At 52.2% G+C, this 19,122-nt stretch overlaps 1 protein-coding gene and 1 long non-coding RNA gene across 7 annotated transcripts in view; one reads left to right on the top strand and one right to left on the bottom strand.

The window, feature by feature from the left end:
* slit2 (slit homolog 2 (Drosophila)) overlaps positions 1-12,558 on the top strand; it is a 270,241-nt gene extending 257,683 nt beyond the window's left edge. For 2 of the 6 annotated variants that reach the window (XM_071408462.1, XM_071408457.1), the window contains 6 exons: positions 1-53; positions 329-483; positions 1,225-1,367; positions 4,037-4,194; positions 5,457-5,671; positions 12,069-12,558. The exon at positions 1-53 is cut by the window's left edge and continues 78 nt beyond it. In XM_071408462.1, coding sequence (XP_071264563.1) covers positions 1-53; positions 329-483; positions 1,225-1,367; positions 4,037-4,194; positions 5,457-5,671; positions 12,069-12,334 — 990 coding nt within the window. In that variant the 3' untranslated portion in view covers positions 12,335-12,558. Of the gene's footprint in view, positions 54-328; positions 484-1,224; positions 1,368-4,036; positions 4,195-5,456; positions 5,672-6,787; positions 6,829-12,068 lie in introns of all 6 variants that reach the window. The other 4 variants (XM_071408459.1, XM_071408458.1, XM_071408463.1 and 1 more) reach the window with 3 other exon arrangements.
* A 3,997-nt stretch (positions 12,559-16,555) lies between these two features.
* LOC139579635 (uncharacterized) lies at positions 16,556-17,725 on the bottom strand. The gene is made up of 4 exons (XR_011675810.1): positions 17,655-17,725; positions 17,547-17,620; positions 17,405-17,472; positions 16,556-16,630 (listed from the first exon to the last, which is right to left on the bottom strand). It is a non-coding gene; the product is annotated as an uncharacterized lncRNA (long non-coding RNA).
* Between the last annotated feature and the right edge of the window lie 1,397 nt (positions 17,726-19,122).

Genomic DNA, 19,122 nt, shown 5'->3' with positions numbered 1-19,122 from the left:
CGTCTCCGTGTCAGCTACCACACTGGAACAAACCCTGCCTCTGCTATATACAGGTAACATACACACACACACACACACACACACACACACACACACACACACACACACACACACACACACACACACACACACACACACACACACACACACACACACACACACACACACACACACACACACACACACACACCACTCACACACACCATACCACACACCATAACACCACTCTCTCTCTCTCTCTCTCTCTCTCTCTCTCTCTCTCTCTCTCTCTCTCTCTCTCTGTCTCTCTCCTCCCTCTCTCTCTCTCTCCTCCCTCTCTCTCTCTCAGTGTGGAGACAGTAAATGATGGCGTATTCCATGTGGTAGAGTTGGTGGCATCAGATCAGACTGTGTCTCTGTCTGTTGATGGCGGACCAGTCAAGTCTATCAACTCTCTGAGTAAACAGTCAACACTCAGCATGGATTCTCCTCTGTACCTGGGAGGTACGTTATACACTGGGTGTGTTGGGAAGAGGGGGTTTCTGGGACGTATTGTAGCTCCCTTTACCTTAGCAGGCTATAAAACGTGTTGGTTCCATATGTGAAGTATCCTCTCTTCTTCTCTTTCTCTCTCTCTGTGTGTCTCTCTTCTTCTCTTTCTCTCTCTCTGTGTGTCTCTCTTCTTCTCTTTCTCTCTCTGTGAGTCTATGTTCTTCTCTTTCTATATCTCTGTGTGTCTCTCTTCTTCTCTTTCTATATCTCTGTGTCTCTCTCTTCTTCTCTTTCTATATCTCTGTGTCTCTCTTCTTCTCTTTCTATCTCTGTGTGTCTCTCTTCTTCTCTTTCTATCTCTGTGTGTGTCTCTTCTTCTCTTTCTATATCTCTGTGTCTCTCTCTTCTTCTCTTTCTATCTCTGTGTGTGTCTCTTCTTCTCTTTCTATATCTCTGTGTCTCTCTCTTCTTCTCTTTCTATCTCTGTGTGTCTCTCTTCTTCTCTTTCTATCTCTGTGTGTCACTCTCCTTCTCTTTCTCTCTGTGTGTGTCTCTCTACATTCAATTAAATTCAAAGGGCTTTATTGGCATGGGAAACATATCTTAATTAACATTGCCAAAGCAGGTGAAATAGATAATAAACAAAAGTGAAATTAAACAATCAGAAATTAACAGTAAACATTACACTTACAAAACTCTCACTCTCTCTCTCTCTCTCTCTCTCTCTCTCTCTCTCTGTCTTTCTCTCTTCAGGTATGCCAGATCGTTGGTCAGTCTCTGCAGCGCTGCAGTCTGGAGCCGGGGGGCAGAACGGGAGCAGCTTCCACGGCTGTCTCAGGAACCTCTACATCAACGGACAGCTGCAGGATCTGGGGGTCGGGCTGGAGCAGGGACAGGTACAGGACCTGGTGGCCGGGCTGGAGCAGGTACAGGACCTGGGGGTCAGGCTGGAGCAGGGACAGGTACAGGACCTGGGGGTCGGGCTGGAGCAGGTACAGGACCTGGGGGTCAGGCTGGAGCAGGGACAGGTACAGGACCTGGTGGTCAGGCTGGAGCAGGGACAGGACCTGGGGGTCGGGCTGGAGCAGGGACAGGTACAGGACCTGGGGGTCGGGCTGGAGCAGGTACAGGACCTGGGGGTCAGGCTGGAGCAGGGACAGGTACAGGACCTGGGGGTCAGGCTGGAGCAGGGACAGGTACAGGACCTGGGGGTCAGGCTGGAGCAGGGACAGGTACAGGACCTGGTGGTCAGGCTGGAGCAGGGACAGGACCTGGGGGTCAGGCTGGAGCAGGGACAGGTACAGGACCTGGGGGTCGGGCTGGAGCAGGGACAGGTACAGGACCTGGGGGTCAGGCTGGAGCAGGGACAGGTACAGGACCTGGGGGTCGGGCTGGAGCAGGGACAGGTACAGGACCTGGGGGTCAAGCTGGAGCAGGGACAGGTACAGGACCTGGGGGTCGGGCTGGAGCAGGGACAGGTACAGGACCCGGGGGTCAGGCTGGAGCAGGGACAGGTACAGGACCTGGGGGTCGGGCTGGAGCAGGGACAGGACCTGGTGGTCAGGCTGGAGCAGGGACAGGGACAGGACCTGGGGGTCAGGCTGGAGCAGGGACAGGTACAGGACCCGGGGGTCAGGCTGGAGCACGGACAGGTACAGGACCTGGGGGTCTGGCTGGAGCATGGACAGGTACAGGACCCGGGGGTCAGGCTGGAGCAGGGACAGGTACAGGATCTGGGGGTCAGGCTGGAGCAGGGACAGGTACAGGACCTGGTGGTCGGGCTGGAGCAGGTACAGGACCTGGGGGTCAGGCTGGAGCAGGGACAGGTACAGGACCTGGGGGTCAGGCTGGAGCAGGGACAGGTACAGGACCTGGGGGTCAGGCTGGAGCAGGGACAGGTACAGGACCTGGTGGTCGGGCTGGAGCAGGGACAGGACCTGGGGGTCAGGCTGGAGCAGGGACAGGTACAGGACCTGGTGGTCGGGCTGGAGCAGGTACAGGACCTGGGGGTCAGGCTGGAGCAGGGACAGGTACAGGACCTGGGGGTTGGGCTGGAGCAGGGACAGGGACAGGACCTGGGGGTCAGGCTGGAGCAGGGACAGGTACAGGACCTGGGGGTCAGACTGGAGCAGGGACAGGGACAGGACCTGGGGGTCAGGTTGGAGCAGCGACAGGTACAGGACCTGTGGGTCAGACTGGAGCAGGGACAGGGACAGGACCTGGGGGTCAGGCTGGAGCAGGGACAGGACCTGGGGGTCAGGCTGGAGCAGGGACAGGGACAGGACCTGGGGGTCGGGCTGGAGCAGGGACAGGTACAGGACCTGGGGGTCAGACTGGAGCAGGGACAGGACCTGGGGGTCAGACTGGAGCAGGGACAGGTACAGGACCTGGGGGTCAGGCTGGAGCAGGGACAGGTACAGGACCTGGGGGTCAGGCTGGAGCAGGGACAGGACCTGGTGGTCGGGCTGGAGCAGGGACAGATACAGGACCTGGGGGTCGGGCTGGAGCAGGGACAGGTACAGGACCTGGGGGTCAGGCTGGAGCAGGGACAGGGACAGGACCTGGTGGTCAGGCTGGAGCAGGGACAGGACCTGGTGGTCGGGCTGGAGCAGGGACAGATACAGGACCTGGGGGTCGGGCTGGAGCAGGGACAGGTACAGGACCTGGGGGTCAGGCTGGAGCAGGGACAGGGACAGCACCTGGGGGTCAGGCTGGAGCAGGGACAGGTACAGGACCTGGGGGTCAGGCTGGAGCAGGGACAGGTACAGGACCTGGGGGTCAGGCTGGAGCAGGGACAGGTACAGGACCTGGGGGTCAGGCTGGAGCAGGGACAGGTACAGGACCTGGGGGTCGGGCTGGAGCAGGGACAGGTACAGGATCTGAGGGTCAGGCTGGAGCAGGGACAGGGACAGGACCTGGGGGTCAGGCTGGAGCAGGGACAGGTACAGGACCTGGGGGTCAGGCTGGAGCAGGGACAGGTACAGGACCTGGAGGTCAGGCTGGAGCAGGGACAGGTACAGGACCTGTGGGTCAGGCTGGAGCAGGGACAGGTACAGGACCTGGGGGTCAGGCTGGAGCAGGGACAGGTACAGGACCTGGGGGTCAGGCTGGAGCAGGGACAGGTACAGGACCTGGTGGTCAGACTGGAGCAGGGACAGGTACAGGACCTGGGGGTCAGGCTGGAGCAGGGACAGGTACAGGACCTGGGGGTCAGGCTGGAGCAGGGACAGGTACAGGACCTGGGGGTCAGGCTGGAGCAGGGACAGGTACAGGACCTGGGGGTCAGGCTGGAGCAGGGACAGGTACAGGACCTGGGGGTCAGGCTGGAGCAGGGACAGGTACAGGACCTGGGGGTCGGGCTGGAGCAGGGACAGGTACAGGACCTGGGGGTCGGGCTGGAGCAGGGACATGTATTGACACATACACACTGACACGTAGACACACACACACACACACACACACACACACACACACACACACACACACACACACACACACACACACACACTGACACATGGATACGCACGCTGTCACACCTCTGACCTGACCCTGTTGTGTTATCCAGACTGGTGTTGAAGCGGGGTGCCAGCCATGCCAGGCAGGTGTGTGTGGCCAGGGTGACTGCCACCCGACTGGGCAGAGAGGCTTCTCCTGTACCTGCCACCCTGGGTGGACCGGAGACCGCTGTCTGGACCAGGTCAACAACCCCTGTGATGGGAACAAGTCAGTGGACTGGGGGAGGATGGGGAAGGATGGGAGGGAGGGGAGGGGGAGGGTGGAGAGGGATGGGGGGAGGGGAGGGTGGATGATGGAGAGGGATGGGGGGAGGGGAGGGTGGAGAGGGAAGGGGGTGAGGGGAGGATGGAGAGGGATGGGGGTGAGGGGAGGATGGAGAGGGATGGGGGTGAGGGGAGGATGGAGAGGGAAGGGGGGAGGGGAGGATGGAGAGGGAAGGGGGGAGGGGAGGATGGAGAGGGATGGGGGTGAGGGGAGGGTGGAGAGGGATGGGGGGGAGGGGAGGATGGAGAGGGAAGGGGGGAGGGGAGGATGGAGAGGGATGGGGGTGAGGGGAGGGTGGAGAGGGATGGGGGTGAGGGGAGGGTGGAGAGGGATGGGGGAGGGGAGGATGGAGAGGGATGGGGGGGAGGGGAGGATGGAGAGGGAAGGGGGTGAGGGGAGGGTGGAGAGGGATGGGGGTGAGGGGAGGGTGGAGAGGGATGGGGGGTGAGGGGAGGGTGGAGAGGGATGGGGGTGAGGGGAGGGTGGAGAGGGATGGGGGGAGGGGAGGATGGAGAGGGAAGGGGGGAGGGGAGGATGGAGAGGGATGGGGGTGAGGGGAGGGTGGAGAGGGATGGGGGTGAGGGGAGGGTGGAGAGGGATGGGGGGTGAGGGGAGGGTGGAGAGGGATGGGGGGAGGGGAGGATGGAGAGGGAAGGGGGGAGGGGAGGATGGAGAGGGATGGGGGTGAGGGGAGGGTGGAGAGGGATGGGGGGTGAGGGGAGGGTGGAGAGGGATGGGGGGGTGAGGGGAGGGTGGAGAGGGATGGGGGGAGGGGAGGATGGAGAGGGAAGGGGGGGAGGGGAGGATGGAGAGGGATGGGGGGAGGGGAGGATGGAGAGGGATGGGGGGGAGGGGAGGGTGGAGAGGGATGGGGGGTGAGGGGAGGGTGGAGAGGGATGGTGTGAGGGTTGTGGGTGAGGGGAGGGGGGATGAGGTGAGAGGGATGGAGTGAGTGAGGGGAGGGGAGGGTGGAGGGGAGGGGTGATGGCTGGCTGACCAGCTGCTGTTTGGTTGTATATGTGATTTCTATCCATTTAAATTGTATTTCTCCTCCCCCTTCTCTCTCTCCCTCCCCCTTCTCTCTCTCCCTCCCCCTTCTCTCTCTCCCTCCCCCTTCTCTCTCTCCCTCCCCCCTTCTCTCTCTCCCTCCCCCCTTCTCTCTCTCCCTCCCCCTTCTCTCCATCCTCTCCCTCCTCCTCCTCCAGGTGTATCTATGGTTCATGTCTTCCTATCAACTCCTACTCCTACTCTTGTCGCTGCCAGCCAGGGTTCCTCGGGGTGCTGTGTGACGAGGCAGACCAGGAGGTGCTGGACCCCTGTCAGCTGACCACGTGTAAACATGGGAAATGTAGGCTGTCTGGCCTGGGCAAGGCCTACTGTCAATGTAACTCAGGATACACGGGGGACGCCTGCGACAGAGGTGAGAGGGAGGGAGGGAGGGAGGGAGGGAGGGAGGGAGGGAGGCCTACTGTCAATGTAACTCAGGATACACGGGGGACGCCTGCGACAGAGGTGAGAGGGAGGGAGGGAGGGAGGGAGGGAGGGAGGGAGGGAGGGAGGGAGGGAGGGAGGGAGGGAGGGAGGGAGGGAGGGAGGGAGGGAGGGAGGGAGGGAGGCCTACTGTTAATGTAACTCAGGATACACGGGGGACGCCTGCGACAGAGGTGAGAGGGAGGGAGGGAGGGAGGGAGGGAGGGAGGGAGGGAGGGAGGGAGGGAGGGAGGGAGGGAGGGAGGGAGGGTCTCCACATCGGTCTCATCAGGCCACTGTCTGTCTGGTAGTGTTTTAACCCTGTCTGCTCTACCTTTATGCTGTCTGCTCTACCTTTATGCTGTCTGCTCTAACTAACTTTATGCTGTCTGCTCTACCTTTGTGCTGTCTGCTCTACCTTTATGCTGTCTGCTCTACCTTTATGCTGTCTGCTCTAACTAACTTTATGCTGTCTGCTCTACCTTTGTGCTGTCTGCTCTAACTTTATGCTGTCTGCTCTACCTTTATGCTGTCTGCTCTAACTAACTTTGTGCTGTCTGCTCTACCTTTATGCTGTCTGCTCTACCTTTATGCTGTCTGCTCTACCTTTATGCTGTCTGCTCTAACTAACTTTATGCTGTCTGCTCTACCTTTATGCTGTCTGCTCTACCTTTATGCTGTCTGCTCTACCTTTATGCTGTCTGCTCTACCTTTATGCTGTCTGCTCTACCTTTATGCTGTCTGCTCTACCTTTATGCTGTCTGCTCTACCTTTATGCTGTCTGCTCTACCTTTATGCTGTCTGCTCTACCTTTATGCTGTCTGCTCTACCTTTATGCTGTCTGCTCTAACTTTATGCTGTCTGCTCTACATTTATGCTGTCTGCTCTAACTTTATGCTGTCTGCTCTACCTTTATGCTGTCTGCTCTACCTTTATGCTGTCTGCTCTACCTTTATGCTGTCTGCTCTACCTTTATGCTGTCTGCTCTACCTTTATGCTGTCTGCTCTACCTTTATGCTGTCTGCTCTAACTTTATGCTGTCTGTCTGTGTGTCTGTCTGCCCCAGCCGCCTCTGATCCTCCGCCCCCCGGCAGAGGGGTCACCCAGGTGAGATTCTCAGAGGTCAGAGGTCAGCCCTCTCTGCCCCGCCACCCCCTCTCCTTAACCCATCCTCCTCCACAGCCAATCGCGTTGGAGACCATGCTTTCCGTTCACCTGTCAGTGTGTTTCAACCTCAGTCAGTGTTTCACCAACCTCACCTGTCAGCTGGTTTCAACCTCAGTCAGTGTTTCACCAACCTCACCTGTCAGCTGGTTTCAACCTCAGTCAGTGTTTCACCAACCTCACCTGTCAGCTGGTTTCAACCTCAGTCAGTGTTTCACCAACCTCACCTGTCAGCTGGTTTCAACCTCAGTCAGTGTTTCACCAACCTCACCTGTCAGCTGGTTACAACCTCAGTCAGTGTTTCACCAACCTCACCTGTCAGTGTGTTTCAACCTCAGTCAGTGTTTCACCAACCTCACCTGTCAGCCTGTTTCAACCTCAGTCAGTGTTTCACCAACCTCACCTGTCAGCTGGTTACAACCTCAGTCAGTGTTTCACCAACCTCACTTGTCAGTGTGTTTCAACCTCAGTCAGTGTTTCACCAACCTCACCTGTCAGCTGGTCACAACCTCAGTCAGTGTTTCACCAACCTCACCTGTCAGTGTGTTTCAACCTCAGTCAGTGTTTCACCAACCTCACCTGTCAGTGTGTTTCAACCTCAGTCAGTGTTTCACCAACCTCACCTGTTAGCTGGTTACAACCTCAGTCAGTGTTTCACCAACCTCACCTGTCAGCTGGTCACAACCTCAGTCAGTGTTTCACCAACCTCACCTGTCAGCTGGTTTCAACCTCAGTCAGTGTTTCACCAACCTCACCTGTCAGCTGGTTACAACCTCAGTCAGTGTTTCACCAACCTCACCTGTCAGCTGGTTACAACCTCACCTGTCAGCGTGTTTCAACCTCAGTCAGTGTTTCACCAACCTCACCTGTCAGCTGGTCACAACCTCAGTCAGTGTTTCACCAACCTCACCTGTCAGCGTGTTACAACCTCAGTCAGTGTTTCATCAACCTCACCTGTCAGCTGGTTACAACCTCAGTCAGTGTTTCACCAACCTCACCTGTCAGCTGGTTACAACCTCACCTGTCAGCGTGTTTCAACCTCAGTCAGTGTTTCGCCAACCTCACCTGTCAGCTGGTCACAACCTCAGTCAGTGTTTCACCAACCTCACCTGTCAGCGTGTTACAACCTCAGTCAGTGTTTCATCAACCTCACCTGTCAGCTGGTTACAACCTCAGTCAGTGTTTCACCAACCTCACCTGTCAGCTGGTTACAACCTCAGTCAGTGTTTCACCAACCTCACCTGTCAGCTGGTTTCAACCTCAGTCAGTGTTTCACCAACCTCACCTGTCAGCTGGTTACAACCTCAGTCAGTGTTTCACCAACCTCACCTGTCAGCGTGTTACAACCTCAGTCAGTGTTTCACCAACCTCACCTGTCAGCTGGTTTCAACCTCAGTCAGTGTTTCACCAACCTCACCTGTCAGCTGGTTTCAACCTCAGTCAGTGTTTCACCAACCTCACCTGTCAGCTGGTTACAACCTCAGTCAGTGTTTCACCAACCTCACCTGTCAGCTGGTCTCAACCTCAGTCAGTGTTTCACCAACCTCACCTGTCAGCTGGTTACAACCTCAGTCAGTGTTTCACCAACCTCACCTGTCAGCTGGTTACAACCTCAGTCAGTGTTTCACCAACCTCACCTGTCAGCTGGTCTCAACCTCAGTCAGTGTTTCACCAACCTCACCTGTCAGCTGGTTACAACCTCAGTCAGTGTTTCACCAACCTCACCTGTCAGCTGGTTACAACCTCAGTCAGTGTTTCACCAACCTCACCTGTCAGCTGGTTACAACCTCAGTCAGTGTTTCACCAACCTCACCTGTCAGCTGGTTACAACCTCAGTCAGTGTTTCACCAACCTCACCTGTCAGCTGGTTTCAACCTCACCTGTCAGTGTTTCACCAACCTCACCTGTCAGGGTGTTACAACCTCAGTCAGTGTTTCACCAACCTCACCTGTCAGCTGGTCTCAACCTCAGTCAGTGTTTCACCAACCTCACCTGTCAGCTGGTCACAACCTCAGTCAGTGTTTCACCAACCTCACCTGTCAGTGTGTTTCAACCTCAGTCAGTGTTTCACCAACCTCACCTGTCAGTGTGTTTCAACCTCAGTCAGTGTTTCACCAACCTCACCTGTCAGCTGGTTACAACCTCAGTCAGTGTTTCACCAACCTCACCTGTCAGCTGGTCACAACCTCAGTCAGTGTTTCACCAACCTCACCTGTCAGCGTGTTACAACCTCAGTCAGTGTTTCACCAACCTCACCTGTCAGCTGGTTTCAACCTCAGTCAGTGTTTCACCAACCTCACCTGTCAGCTGGTTACAACCTCAGTCAGTGTTTCACCAACCTCACCTGTCAGCTGGTTTCAACCTCAGTCAGTGTTTCACCAACCTCACCTGTCAGCGTGTTACAACCTCAGTCAGTGTTTCACCAACCTCACCTGTCAGCTGGTTTCAACCTCAGTCAGTGTTTCACCAACCTCACCTGTCAGCTGGTTTCAACCTCAGTCAGTGTTTCACCAACCTCACCTGTCAGCTGGTTACAACCTCAGTCAGTGTTTCACCAACCTCACCTGTCAGCTGGTCTCAACCTCAGTCAGTGTTTCACCAACCTCACCTGTCAGCTGGTTACAACCTCAGTCAGTGTTTCACCAACCTCACCTGTCAGCTGGTTACAACCTCAGTCAGTGTTTCACCAACCTCACCTGTCAGCTGGTCTCAACCTCAGTCAGTGTTTCACCAACCTCACCTGTCAGCTGGTCACAACCTCAGTCAGTGTTTCACCAACCTCACCTGTCAGAGTGTTACAACCTCAGTCAGTGTTTCATCAACCTCACCTGTCAGCTGGTTACAACCTCAGTCAGTGTTTCACCAACCTCACCTGTCAGCTGGTCTCAACCTCAGTCAGTGTTTCACCAACCTCACCTGTCAGCTGGTCTCAACCTCAGTCAGTGTTTCACCAACCTCACCTGTCAGCTGGTCTCAACCTCAGTCAGTGTTTCACCAACCTCACCTGTCAGCTGGTTACAACCTCAGTCAGTGTTTCACCAACCTCACCTGTCAGCTGGTCTCAACCTCAGTCAGTGTTTCACCAACCTCACCTGTCAGCTGGTTACAACCTCAGTCAGTGTTTCACCAACCTCACCTGTCAGTGTTTCACCAACCTCACCTGTCAGGGTGTTACAACCTCAGTCAGTGTTTCACCAACCTCACCTGTCAGCTGGTCTCAACCTCAGTCAGTGTTTCATCAACCTCACCTGTCAGCTGGTCTCAACCTCAGTCAGTGTTTCACCAACCTCACCTGTCAGCTGGTCTCAACCTCAGTCAGTGTTTCACCAACCTCACCTGTCAGCTGGTTACAACCTCAGTCAGTGTTTCACCAACCTCACCTGTCAGCTGGTTACAACCTCAGTCAGTGTTTCACCAACCTCACCTGTCAGCGTGTTTCAACCTCAGTCAGTGTTTCACCAACCTCACCTGTCAGCTGGTTACAACCTCAGTCAGTGTTTCACCAACCTCACCTGTCAGCTGGTCTCAACCTCAGTCAGTGTTTCACCAACCTCACCTGTCAGCTGGTTACAACCTCAGTCAGTGTTTCACCAACCTCACCTGTCAGCGTGTTTCAACCTCAGTCAGTGTTTCACCAACCTCACCTGTCAGCTTGTTACAACCTCAGTCAGTGTTTCACCAACCTCACCTGTCAGCTGGTTACAACCTCAGTCAGTGTTTCATCAACCTCACCTGTCAGCTGGTTACAACCTCAGTCAGTGTTTCACCAACCTCACCTGTCAGCTTGTTACAACCTCAGTCAGTGTTTCACCAACCTCACCTGTCAGCTGGTTACAACCTCAGTCAGTGTTTCACCAACCTCACCTGTCAGCTGGTTACAATCTCAGTCAGTGTTTCACCAACCTCACCTGTCAGCTGGTTACAATCTCAGTCAGTGTTTCACCAACCTCACCTGTCAGCTGGTTACAACCTCAGTCAGTGTTTCACCAACCTCACCTGTCAGCTTGTTACAACCTCAGTCAGTGTTTCACCAACCTCACCTGTCAGCTGGTTACAACCTCAGTCAGTGTTTCACCAACCTCACCTGTCAGCTGGTTACAACCTCAGTCAGTGTTTCACCAACCTCACCTGTCAGCTGGTTACAACCTCAGTCAGTGTTTCACCAACCTCACCTGTCAGCTGGTCTCAACCTCAGTCAGTGTTTCACCAACCTCACCTGTCAGCTGGTTACAACCTCAGTCAGTGTTTCACCAACCTCACCTGTCAGCGTGTTTCAACCTCAGTCAGTGTTTCACCAACCTCACCTGTCAGCTTGTTACAACCTCAGTCAGTGTTTCACCAACCTCACCTGTCAGCTGGTTACAACCTCAGTCAGTGTTTCATCAACCTCACCTGTCAGCTGGTTACAACCTCAGTCAGTGTTTCACCAACCTCACCTGTCAGCTTGTTACAACCTCAGTCAGTGTTTCACCAACCTCACCTGTCAGCTGGTTACAACCTCAGTCAGTGTTTCACCAACCTCACCTGTCAGCTGGTTACAATCTCAGTCAGTGTTTCACCAACCTCACCTGTCAGCTGGTTACAATCTCAGTCAGTGTTTCACCAACCTCACCTGTCAGCTGGTTACAACCTCAGTCAGTGTTTCACCAACCTCACCTGTCAGCTGGTTACAACCTCAGTCAGTGTTTCACCAACCTCACCTGTCAGCTGGTTACAACCTCAGTCAGTGTTTCACCAACCTCACCTGTCAGCTGGTTACAACCTGTCAGTGTTTCACCAACCTCACCTGTCAGCTGGTTACAATCTCAGTCAGTGTTTCACCAGCCTCACCTGTCAGCTGGTTTCAACCTCAGTCAGTGTTTCACCAACCTCACCTGCATCCTCTGCTCTCTCCTTTCACGCTCTTCCTTCCTTGTTCCTTCGTTATCTCCTTCCTTCCTTGTTCCTTCGTTATCTCCTTCCTTCCTTCCTCCCTCCCTCCATCCATCCATCCATCCATCCACACCTCCTCTCTCTCTCTCTCTCTCTAAGCCCTTATTCTCTTTCTTAAGGCCTCTTGTCTCTCTCGCTTTCCCTCTCTAAGCCTTTCTTGTCTCTCTCTCTCTCCCCCTCTAAGCCCATCTTCTCTGTCTCTCTCTCTCTCTCTCTCTAATCCCTTCCTCTTTCTCTCCCTTCCCCTGTAGAGGTGGTCTGTCGAGGGGAACGGCTCCGAGATGTCTACCAGCTCCAGAGGGGCTATTCGGCGTGTCAAACCCAGGAGAAGGTCTCCCGTCTAGAGTGTCGCGGTTCCTGTCCGGAGGGCGCTGACGGGGGGGGCGGGAGCGGCTGCTGCTCCCCTTTACGTTCCAAACGCAGGAAATACACCTTCCACTGCACCGACGGCTCCTCCTTCGTACAGGAAGTGGAGAAGGTGGTGAAGTGCGGCTGTACAAAGTGTCCTCCCTCGTAAAACGTCCCCCCTTTACCCTGGGATGAAAGGTTCCACCTCCTGTTCCTGTTCCTGTCTCTCTCTGGAAGGAAACCCGTCCCTCCCTCTCTCCTCCTCCGACCTCCCCTCCCTCTCTCCTCCTCCAACCTCCCCTCCCTCTCCCTCTCCTCCGACCTCATCCCCCTCTCCTCCTCCGACCTCATCCCCCTCCCCCTCTCCTCCGACCTCATCCCCCTCCCCCTCTCCTCCGACCTCATCCCCCTCTCCTCCTCCGACCTCATCCCCCTCTCCCTCTCCTCCGACCTCATCCCCCTCTCCTCCTCCGACCTCATCCCCCTCTCCTCATCTGACCTCATCCCCCTCTCCTCCTCCGACCTCATCCCCCTTTCCTCCTCCTCCGACCTCATCCCCCTCTCCTCCTCCGACCTCATCCCCCTTTCCTCCTCCTCCGACCTCATCCCCCTCTCCTCCTCCGACCTCATCCCCCTCTCCTCCTCCGACCTCATCCCCCTTTCCTCCTCCTCCGACCTCATCCCCCTTTCCTCCTCCTCCGACCTCATCCCCCTCTCCTCCTCCGACCTCATCCCCCTCTCCTCCTCCTCCTCCGACCTCATCCCCCTCTCCTCCTCCGACCTCATCCCCCTCTCCTCCTCCGACCTCATCCCCCTCTCCTCCTCCGACCTCATCCCCCTCTCCTCCTCCGACCTCATCCCCCTCTCCTCCTCCTCCGACCTCCTCCCCCTCTCCTCCTCCGACCTCATCCCCCTCTCCTCCTCCGACCTCATCCCCCTATCCTCCTCCTCCTCCGACCTCATCCCCCTTCTTTTTGTAAACCCCCCAAAAGTCAAGACGAAACAAAGAAAAACTACAACAACAACCAGAATATTGCCAGCGCTGGACTGTGGGCTCACTGCCTCAGAGATCTCCTCTGAGATTTTTGTAAAATACAAAAAAATTGACTTATTTTTATTATCAAGCGGAGAAAAAGACTCAACAAGACTCTGTTCCTTCTTTTCCGTTTTTTGGCACGATGACTCGTGATGACGAGCGGTGTTCCACTGACGGGTGACCACTTCCTGTTGTGTACTTCCTGTTTCCTGTGTTGTTAGGAGTCCACCTATTAACCGTAGTACTACACACTCACCACCAGGTGGAGCTGTTCTGGTCTCGGGTCAGGGTGGAGACGGAGGGAACCCTTTCATCCACACAACACACACACACACACACACACACACACACACACACACACACACACACACACGTAGATGGTGTAGTTTTGTTTTGATAAGGTAGTAATTAGGTTAAAAGCCCCTTTGCCTCCTCCTCTCCTCTCCTCTCCTCTCCTCTCCTCTCCTCTCCCCTCCTCTCCTCTCCTCTCCTCTCCTCTCCTCTCCTCTCCTCTCCTCTCCCCTCCCCTCCTCTCCTCTCCTCTCCTCTCCTCTCCTCCTCTCCTCTCCTGTCCTGTCCTGTCCTGTCCTGTCCTGTCCTCTCCTGTCCTGTCCTGTCCTGTCCTCTCCTCTCCTGTCCTCTCCTCTCCCTCTCCTCTCCTGTCCTCTCCTCTCCTCTCCTCTCCTCTCCTCTCCTCTCCTCTCCTCTCCTCTCCTCTCCTCTCCTCTCCTCTCCTCTCCTCTCCCCTCCCCTCCTCTCCTCTCCTCTCCTCTCCTCTCCTCTCCTGTCCTGTCCTGTCCTGTCCTCTCCTGTCCTGTCCTGTCCTGTCCTCTCCTCTCCTCTCCTCTCCTCTCCTCTCCTGTCCTCTCCTCTCCTCTCCTCTCCTCTCCTCTCCTCTCCTCTCCTCTCCTGTCCTCTCCTCTCCTCTCCTCTCCTCTCCTCTCCTCTCCTCTCCTCTCCTCTCCTCTCCTGTCCTCTCCTCTCCTCTCCTGTCCTCTCCTCTCCTGTACCTGTGACCTATCTGACTCATGTACCTGCCTGACTCTTTTAATATATATTAATTTATATTTGTCCTCTTTATTTTTGTATTAAAAGGCAGTGAAAGATTGACTAGATTGACTAACAACAACATATCGTGTCCATTTTGTTTGTTTTTAGGGGGGGGGGGGGTTGGAGAGAAGTCATCTATGTCGTTTTGACCACTGAGTAAAACAATCGTGTGTTTATTTAGTCGCCAGAAGACTTAGTTACATTTTAATCTTCAAAAAAAGAAAATGTGAGATTGTGATTGAGGACGTTATTGTGTATTTCTGTGGCCATGTTTCCTGAGACTTTGTACTGTGCCGTGATGATGATGAGGATGAGGACGATGAAGAGTAATAAGAAGTGTATAGTTCATTTATCTGACGTTCCTTACATCACCATGGTGACGGTGTAGATTACATCACCTGATCCAAGACATGTTGTAGATTACATCACCTGATCCTAGACATGTTGATGGTGTAGATTACATCACCTGATCCTAGACGTGTTGTTGGTGTAGATTATATCACCTGATCCTAGACATGTTGATGGTGTAGATTACATCACCTGATCCTAGACATGTTGATGGTGTAGATTACATCACCTGATCCTAGACGTGTTGTTGGTGTAGATTATATCACCTGATCCTAGACATGTTGATGGTGTAGATTACATCACCTGATCCTAGACATGTTGTTGGTGTAGATTACATCACCTGATCCTAGACATGTTGTAGATTACATCACCTGATCCTAGACGTGTTGATGGTGTAGATTACATCACCTGATCCTAGACATGTTGATGGTGTAGATTACATCACCTGATCCTAGACATGTTGTAGATTACATCACCTGATCCTAGACGTGTTGATGGTGTAGATTACATCACCTGATCCTAGACATGTTGTAGATTACATCACCTGATCCTAGACGTGTTGACGGTGTAGATTACATCACCTGATCCTAGACATGTTGATGGTGTAGATTACATCACCTGATCCTAGACATGTTGTAGATTAAAACATCACCTGTTCCTAGACATGTTGATGGTGTAGATTACATCACCTGATCCTAGACGTGTTGATGGTGTAGATTACATCACCTGATCCTAGACATGTTGATGGTGTAGATTACATCACCTGATCCTAGACATGTTGATGGTGTAGATTACATCACCTGATCCTAGACATGTTGACGGTGTAGATTACATCACCTGATCCTAGACATGTTGACGGTGTAGATTACATCACCTGATCCTAGACATGTTGATGGTGTAGATTACATCACCTGATCCTAGACATGTTGATGGTGTAGATTACATCACCTGATCCTAGACATGTTGATGGTGTAAATTACATCACCTGATCCTAGACATGTTGATGGTGTAGATTACATCACCTGATCCTAGACATGTTGATGGTGTAAATTACATCACCTGATCCTAGACATGTTGATGGTGTAGATTACATCACCTGATCCTAGACATGTTGATGGTATAGATTACATCACCTGATCCTAGACATGTTGACGGTGTAGATTACATCACCTGATCCTAGACATGTTGATGGTGTAGATTACACCACCTGATCCTAGACATGTTGATGGTGTAGATTACATCACCTGATCCTAGACATGGTGATGGTGTAGATTACATCACCTGATCCTAGACATGTTGACGGTGTAGATTACATCACCTGGTCCTAGACATGTTGATGGTGTAGATTACATCACCTGATCCTAGACATGTTGTAGATTACATCACCTGATCCTAGACGTGTTGATGGTGTAGATTACATCACCTGATCCTAGACATGTTGATGGTGTAGATTACATCACCTGATCCTAGACGTGTTGATGGTGTAGATTACATCACCTGATCCTAGACGTGTTGATGGTGTAGATTACATCACCTGATCCTAGACGTGTTGATGGTGTAGATTACATCACCTGATCCTAGACATGTTGGTGTAGATTACATCACCTGATCCTAGACATGTTGATGGTGTAGATTACATCACCTGATCCTAGACATGTTGATGGTGTAGATTACATCACCTGATCCTAGACGTGTTGTTGGTGTAGATTATATCACCTGATCCTAGACATGTTGATGGTGTAGATTACATCACCTGATCCTAGACATGTTGTTGGTGTAGATTACATCACCTGATCCTAGACATGTTGTAGATTACATCACCTGATCCTAGACGTGTTGATGGTGTAGATTACATCACCTGATCCTAGACATGTTGATGGTGTAGATTACATCACCTGATCCTAGACATGTTGTAGATTACATCACCTGATCCTAGACGTGTTGATGGTGTAGATTACATCACCTGATCCTAGACATGTTGTAGATTACATCACCTGATCCTAGACGTGTTGACGGTGTAGATTACATCACCTGATCCTAGACATGTTGATGGTGTAGATTACATCACCTGATCCTAGACATGTTGTAGATTAAAACATCACCTGTTCCTAGACATGTTGATGGTGTAGATTACATCACCTGATCCTAGACGTGTTGATGGTGTAGATTACATCACCTGATCCTAGACATGTTGATGGTGTAGATTACATCACCTGATCCTAGACATGTTGATGGTGTAGATTACATCACCTGATCCTAGACATGTTGACGGTGTAGATTACATCACCTGATCCTAGACATGTTGACGGTGTAGATTACATCACCTGATCCTAGACATGTTGATGGTGTAGATTACATCACCTGATCCTAGACATGTTGATGGTGTAGATTACATCACCTGATCCTAGACATGTTGATGGTGTAAATTACATCACCTGATCCTAGACATGTTGATGGTGTAGATTACATCACCTGATCCTAGACATGTTGATGGTGTAAATTACATCACCTGATCCTAGACATGTTGATGGTGTAGATTACATCACCTGATCCTAGACATGTTGATGGTATAGATTACATCACCTGATCCTAGACATGTTGACGGTGTAGATTACATCACCTGATCCTAGACATGTTGATGGTGTAGATTACACCACCTGATCCTAGACATGTTGATGGTGTAGATTACATCACCTGATCCTAGACATGGTGATGGTGTAGATTACATCACCTGATCCTAGACATGTTGACGGTGTAGATTACATCACCTGGTCCTAGACATGTTGATGGTGTAGATTACATCACCTGATCCTAGACATGTTGTAGATTACATCACCTGATCCTAGACGTGTTGATGGTGTAGATTACATCACCTGATCCTAGACATGTTGATGGTGTAGATTACATCACCTGATCCTAGACGTGTTGATGGTGTAGATTACATCACCTGATCCTAGACGTGTTGATGGTGTAGATTACATCACCTGATCCTAGACGTGTTGATGGTGTAGATTACATCACCTGATCCTAGACATGTTGGTGTAGATTACATCACCTGATCCTAGACATGTTGATGGTGTAGATTACAACACCTGATCCTAGACGTGTTGATGGTGTAGATTACATCACCTGATCCTAGACGTGTTGATGGGGTAGATTACATCACCTGATCCTAGACATGTTGATGGTGTAGATTACATCACCTGATCCTAGACATGTTGATGGTGTAGATTACAACACCTGATCCTAGACATGTTGATGGTGTAGATTACATCACCTGATCCTAGACGTGTTGACGGTGTAGATTACATCACCTGATCCTAGACGTGTTGACGGTGTAGATTACATCACCTGATCCTAGACGTGTTGACGGTGTAGATTACATCACCTGATCCTAGACGTGTTGACGGTGTAGATTACATCACCTGATCCTAGACATGTTGGTGGTGTAGATTACATCACCTGATCCTAGACGTGTTGACGGTGTAGATTACATCACCTGATCCTAGACATGTTGATGGTGTAGATTACATCACCTGATCCTAGACGTGTTGATGGTGTAGATTACATCACCTGATCCTAGACGTGTTGATTGTGTAGATTACATCACCTGATCCTAGACATGTTGATGGTGTAGATTACATCACCTGATCCTAGACATGTTGATGGTGTAGATTACATCACCTGGTCCTAGACATGTTGATGGTGTAGATTACATCACCTGATCCTAGACATGTTGATGGTGTAGATTACATCACCTGGTCCTAGACGTGTTGATGGTGTAGATTACAACGTGACCTGATCCTAGAACCGTTTATAACTTTTTAACCAATTTCTGCTTAAAAATAAAACTGTGACTTTTTTCTAAATGAAACTACTTTGTTAGCCACCCGGTGTTACTATGACGATGTTAACGTGTTGCTGCTAAGGTTTTTTGTACCGTAGACTTGGATCCTGATCTGGATGGATCTTAGTACTTCCTGTCCCTCAGTAGGGACTTCCTCCTTGTGTAACAGATAAATATGTCCCCGCCTCTTCCTCTGTGCGTTGTGCTTTATCTCCCCCCCCCTCCGAGACTAATGTCAGTTTCTGACTGGTGTTTGTTTATTAATAAACAACAATATTTACCTCCTGACTCAGAATGTTACTTTCTTTACAAAATGTTCACCTCCAGACTAGACTATTGAGACTCACCCCTAGATGACACTAGACTATTGGGACTCACCCCTAGACTACACTAGAGACTATTGAGACTCACCCCTAGACTACACTAGAGACTATTGAGACTCACCCCTAGACTACACTAGAGAATATTGAGACTCACCCCTAGACTACACTAGAGACTATTGAGACTCACCCCTAGACTAAACCAGACTATTGAGACTCACCCCTAGACTACACTAGAGACTCAGACTCACCCCTAGACTACACTAGAGACTATTGGGACTCACCCCTAGACTACACTAGACTATTGGGACGCACCCCTAGACTATACTAGAGACTATTGAGACTCACCCCTAGAC

Source organism: Salvelinus alpinus, chromosome 6 (assembly GCF_045679555.1).
Source record: "Salvelinus alpinus chromosome 6, SLU_Salpinus.1, whole genome shotgun sequence".
In the NCBI taxonomy this organism is placed as follows: domain Eukaryota; kingdom Metazoa; phylum Chordata; class Actinopteri; order Salmoniformes; family Salmonidae; genus Salvelinus; species Salvelinus alpinus.
Note: the sequence above shows the minus strand (reverse complement) of the source record. Positions and strands in the feature narration are given on the sequence as shown.